The following is a 6185-nucleotide window of genomic DNA, read 5'->3' as shown; positions in this document are numbered from 1 at the left end:
TAGCTATCCGGTGTCTCTTCCGGCCCTCAGTCATTAAGGTTGTAGAAGATATTTGAAATGAAAAAGAAGAAGATGACTCACAGCAGATGACAGAGACAAAGATAGGCTTGCTTTCAACTTCTTGGGCCAAGAAGCTCTCTCTAATATGCTATTTGATTCTTCAGCTTGCTATGCTTCCCATTCTCCTGAAAGTTCTACAAATGTCAGCATGTCTGCATGTCTCAGCTTTGGCAACTTGGCTAGTGGCAGTTATCGCAAACCCAGATTGTACCAATGGGGCTTCACAGTGCCCCATTAATTGGCTGAGGTATATAAATAGAGAAATTGATCTATGGCTCATCCTCAACTTCAGCTAAACTGGATTGAAATGCCTAAGTTTCAAGGTACCTTTAGTAGTTGCAAATGAAAAAGAATATAATATGCAAAGGTTCTTAATACAAATGTTTGGATGATAGAATAAATGCATATGTATATGAAGGGTTGAACAGAATCAGGAAATTCGGAAACAGCAATAGAAAGACCTCTTTGGCTTTTTGCTTGATAGATTGACAGTGGTTGCAAAAGCAACAACAGCTTTTTTTTTTGGCGATTTGATTAGTATTAGTGTTATCATTATTTGATGAATTGAGAGAAGTTGAGGGACCTGGAATAGGAGCAGCAGCTTTTTCTTCAGAGGATTGATTAATATTAGTGTCACCATTGTTTGATGCTTCACTTTCCTGAGCCTCTTTAGCTTGAGCCATCTTTCGACGAGCTCGTGCTGCTATCTAGTCAAAAGTCTCCATGGAGTTTTATTATTGAACAACAAAGTATTGAATTTAGCAGAGGATTAATACATTCTAGTGCATAATCTAATTTATTGTGAATTACTAAACAGTGGGATAAAGTAGGAAAGAACCATTGTTAGATGTCAAGAGGTTCCACTCTTGAATTCAAAGATTTGCTTTCTTTCAAGCCTGATCATAATCAGTGGGGGAACCGGGATTTACTAATAGGAGGGCTAATTCGAAAAAAAAAATATATATATATATATATAAATACATCTAAATAAGTATTTATTCGAAATGTAAATAATGAGGTAATAAAATTTTTTTATTAAACAACCACACTTTGAATTCATAATTGGGAAAAAAACATACAATAGCTATTTATGCATGCTTGAACTAGAACTGATGCCAGCGTTAGTGCTAGAAATGTGAGGCATGTGGGTCAGACTAAGAGGAGATAACTGCATCTGCCGAGTTTGCATTTTTTGAAAATGTTGTAGAATCGCTGCATTGTCTATAGTTGCAAAATCCTCCCGTCAATATAGACAACCAGGCTATCATTCATCCACTCGTCTCCCATTTTATTATGTAAGTTAGTTTTCACAATATTCATCGCCGAAAACACCCTCTCAATACTAGCTGTCGCAATTGGTAAAACCAATGCCAACTCGATAAGGCGATAAATGAGTGGAAAAATAATATGTTTGCCTGTCTCAACCATCTTCCTAGCAAAACCTCCTAAGTCCCCAACATTTATAAAATCTGGATTATGCCGCACATCATAAATAAAAGTAGCAAGTTGATCCTCAAGCATCATACGTTCAGTCATTGTGAAATCTTCTGGATAAAGTTCTGCAAGATGAAGTAGCTTGTGGGTGTTGAATTTGGAGAATGAGTCCCTTGGATCAAGGCATGACAGAAGAAGAAGTAACTCTGTGCTAGTTTCTGGGAAGTAGTTTTGCATTTCTTGTGCAATCAAATCAATGACCTAACATTGCCACAATGATAAAATTACAAATATTTCTAAGAAACTAAATTAATGAGATTTACAAATGAATATAAAGAATACTAACCTCGCAGAAAATCTTAACACGGTAGTGGTGAAAATGAGTAATGACTTGCTCTTCTCGTCTAGAACGATCATGGATTCGCATATGATCCTCCATATTAGGCACCGAGATAGAGTTTCCTTCACAAAAAGATCTAACTTGCTCCAAAAATGCCCCCCATCCTGTCTCCCTCAAGTCTTGAAGCTGAGCCTTTATAGCTTCATTCAAACGCATTGCTTGAACAATATTTTGATCCTTTTGTTGTAAGGAAAGTGATAACTCATTTGTTATTCCCAACAAACGCATCATCAAATACATCACAAACACAAATTGATAATTCTCCATTTTTTCAATCAAACTTGCCGCTATGCCTCTATTGTCATTAGAAGCACCATCATCATGCACATTTTGAAGGACATTTAACACTGAAGTCCACATTGAGATTAGCCGGAGAATGGTAGTGTAATGCGATCCCCAACGAGTATCACCCGGTCTTGCTAAACTAGATTCTTGATTTTGTCCTTTGCTACTGGGTATCTCTACCTTCTCCAATTGCTCAACCAACCTATCATGGTCATGTTGCCAAAGTTGGTCTTTCCTTTTGCAAGATGCTCCCACCGCGTTAACAATTATAGCAACATATTGGAAAAAATCACTCACAATTCGATTGTCTTTAGCAACAACAACAATCACTAATTGGAGCTGATGAGCAAAACAATGGATATACTTTGCGTATGGATTTTCTTTTAGGACAAGTGCCTTCAAACTGTTGAATTCTCCTCGCATATTTGAAGCCCCATCATATCCTTATCCTCTCAGTCTTGAAAGAGATAACCCATGTTTGGCAAATAAACAATCAATGGCATTCTTCAGTGAAATAGCCGATGTATCTGGCACATGAACCATAGCAAGAAACCTCTCTATCACATACCCATTCTTACTCACATAGCGCAGAACAACTCCCATTTGCTCCTTCACTGACACATCTCGGGCTTCATCAATCATAAGAGAAAAATACTTATCTCCAATATCATCAACAATAGCACATGTAATCTCTGTTTCACAAGCATTTGCTAACTTCTTCTGAATTTTTGGGGAAGTCATTTGATTATTTGCAGGAGCATTTTGATTGACCACCTTGAAAACCTTATCATTCCGCAGGCTATACCACTCGAGCAGCTCAAGGAAATTGCCCTTGTTCAAGGAGCTCAAGGACTCATCATGTCCATGGAAAGGCAAACCTTGCTTCAATAGAAAATGTGTCACATCTAAAACAGCTGTTAAACGAGTATGGTATTCAACATCCATCTCTTGTGAATATGTAGCCAATTGGTGTGACACGCTCTGTCTCTGATTTTGAAAACTCTGAAATTGTACTCTTGCGTCATTATGCACACTGTTCACAGCACCAACATGCTTTACAAATTTTTCTAATGATTTTTTCCAATTATTGAACCCTTTTTTAGTAAATGCGTCTTCTCTTATTTGATTTCCCCTGCTTGGTGTGAAAAGGTAACACCAAAAACAATATGCTGAATTTTTTGTCACACTGTACTCCAACCATGGATATTGTTTAAACCATGCATCCTGAAAACTCCTCCTTTGTTTGCCATGCTCCTTTTGTGGAAAACTATGGCCAGTTGGTTGACAGGGGCCTCTAGTTAAATATTCCCTTCGTACTTGATCTCTAATCCCGATATCAAAGTCTTCAATCGACTTTTGTAGTCCTGGATCACTAATGATGTCATTTGAATTGAAATTCACATCGGTGTTTTTCTCGCTTGATCCAGAGCTCGGTGGTGCTTTCGGACAATTGGATGACTCTTCACTCCGTGGTCGTTTAATTAAAAATTTATCCATGTCCAATTGGCTATGAAAGTGTATAATGCTATCCATTATCCAAAGACCAAAGTAAAGATGTATAAATACAATTGATAAGAAAATAGTTACTAAATATTCAAAGAAAATAATATTTGTAATTCATTTCAAAGCATATGATTAAGATATTGTGATAATTAGGATTAATAAGATTTTATAATTAATTTAGATTAAACAAAGAATGAAATTTTATAAATAAGAAATAGAGTGCAGTCCAACAAAATTCCCACCCAAAGCACACCATGCTATTTATGTTCTTCAGCCTTATCATTGTTCTCAAAGTTTGTGCATTATATAATATATATTAAGATTTTGTTTCTCCCCTGGATGATCATTTAGTACAGCAACTTAAGTAGTGTTTTCTTCCAATACTTATCTGGATATGGTTATATGTTGATGTTGTTCTTATTCAAAGCAAAACACTTGACTATCTCTAAGGAAAATTTGGACAATAACATAAGTTTTTAACTACCCACTACAGGTTTATTTTTATATCAGCCTCAAGGAAATATGGCTATTCACAATTGCATTAAACATTAAAACCCAATAAATTAATCATAAAGGTCAATAAGAAAAAATATTAATAATCAAGGAAAAAATGATGTGTTACATACACAAATAAGCAAGTGTTGGATCAAATAAAACCAAGTTCATTCGGAGAAGAAAATTATGTGTTCATGTAAATTATCTAATGAGTGATTACTAAATGAGAAATAAACACATTCCTTATTTCCTAGCATATTCTATTAGATAATGTCATGGGGATATGGAATGCTAGTTCTCATACCACCTATTGTGGACCATGATTCATGACCAGAGCCATCAAATCAAATCATTTAATCAATTAAATTTAATCAATTAAAAGTCTTATTATGAAAAATGAACAACACAAATCCTTGTTTCATTAATTGCCTATCAAATCAGATCATTAATTACATGAGGGTACCTTGTAAAGTTGAAGACTATGACCATCGGATAATACAAGCCAATGTCAATAATCAAATGAAAATCTGAAAATCAAATATTATCAAATGAAAATTTCTCAATTTAATTGTTGGTTATTATCAAATATCAATAATCAATCCATGGTCTTTATATCTCATTCTCATAGTTTGAAAATCTGAAAATTTATGTTTCTTTTTCAGTTTTTCCTGTTAAAGTGATCAGAATCACAGATGTTGTTGCAAACTTGCAATATAAGTTGCCAAGTTGGAGAATATAAAATTATGGTGTTCTTAAGTGCTTTGTTAATATATTCAACTCAAGTAACTATCAATGATCAATCATTTAATCATTCACATTAATCAATAATTATATATCTTAATTTGACTGATTTTTATAGCATCTCCATGGACTTGTCTTACAGAAATCTACATGCTAAATTGCTAATTGCTAAATTAAGTACATGTGAACAAAAGTCTTAAGCAAATAAGCTCATACAAATCTTAAGTAAAAGAACAAATACTTACAAGTTACAAAAATGGCTCTCAAGTTTCAAACTCAATCCTCAAAGAGTCAAAGCCAAATTCTTTGAATATGAGATTTTCTGAAAAAAACAACAACATAACGCTGCTTCATGAATCTGATGAATGATGAACAAAAGATTCAAAACTATAAAATTCAATTCAAACAAAAAAAATTACACACACTAACACATAATGCTTATACAGTTATACTTTGGAGTTTGGACTTTGGAGAAACACTCAAACAACAAGAATCAAGGATTCAAGGCTCAAGGAGTCAAGACTTAAGATTCAAGATCTTGTTTGTTGAGGCTTAATGAAACTTTAATTGGAGGATAGAATGGACAACAACTACCAAGAGAAGGGAATTTTTGATCTAGGGATTTATCTAGTGAGTAAGAGCAACGACTGAATTTGAGCCGTTGAGGGCAACCAATGAAAAGTTTGAGTATTGGATTCGGATCTTAATTTAAATCCGATAACCTGATAGAAAAACTCAATGAGAATGAGAGGATTCGGATTTATCACATGTGTCACTTGTGTTTCTTATTGGATCCTAACTTAAACACCCAGGTCCCAACTCCCAAGTCAAGCCAATCAAGCCATGACATCACATATTCTCAAGAGAAGACTGACCCCATGTAACCATTTATCTCTCTTTGACTTTGGCATTTTTATTCTTTATAGTTTGGCAATTTGACTGGCTTCTTCTTCTTGTCCAGAGCTCCACCTGAGCATCTCCTCACTTAGTTACTCTTCAAGTTTTCATTCTCCATAATCCATTTCTCCTCTTTAGATTCCGGCAGTAGGAAAACTCCTACAGTCTGACATCATCACGTCAAGAAGTGTAGATTATTTATTCAGTGGTCCATTGGAGTGGAGTTTCTTCCCCGATTGGGGGAGGGGGAGAGGGGGGGCTTCCTTCTCCGGCAACCTCCGGCGAGGCTAGCTTAACAACGACTTTTCCGGCGCCAAGGGAGGGCTGAAGCCCCCGCTCGCCCCTCCTTGGTTCTGCCACTGATCATGAT

General features: G+C 35.6%; 2 protein-coding genes across 2 annotated transcripts; both read right to left on the bottom strand.

Moving 5' to 3' along the window:
• Positions 1-1281: 1281 nt before the first annotated feature.
• On the bottom strand, positions 1282-2602 carry LOC120284103. Its single transcript, XM_039290908.1, has 2 exons — positions 1841-2602; positions 1282-1755 (listed from the first exon to the last, which is right to left on the bottom strand). Exons 1-2 carry the CDS (start codon positions 2600-2602, stop codon positions 1282-1284), a joined length of 1236 nt encoding a protein of 411 aa, XP_039146842.1.
• A 21-nt stretch (positions 2603-2623) lies between these two features.
• Positions 2624-3676, bottom strand: LOC120284102 (zinc finger MYM-type protein 1-like). The gene has a single exon (XM_039290906.1). It carries the CDS (start codon positions 3674-3676, stop codon positions 2624-2626), a length of 1053 nt encoding a protein of 350 aa, XP_039146840.1.
• Between the last annotated feature and the right edge of the window lie 2509 nt (positions 3677-6185).

This window comes from Dioscorea cayenensis, chromosome 19, assembly GCF_009730915.1.
Source record: "Dioscorea cayenensis subsp. rotundata cultivar TDr96_F1 chromosome 19, TDr96_F1_v2_PseudoChromosome.rev07_lg8_w22 25.fasta, whole genome shotgun sequence".
Classification (NCBI taxonomy): Eukaryota; Viridiplantae; Streptophyta; class Magnoliopsida; order Dioscoreales; family Dioscoreaceae; genus Dioscorea; species Dioscorea cayenensis.
This window is presented reverse-complemented; position numbering and strand designations above follow the sequence as displayed.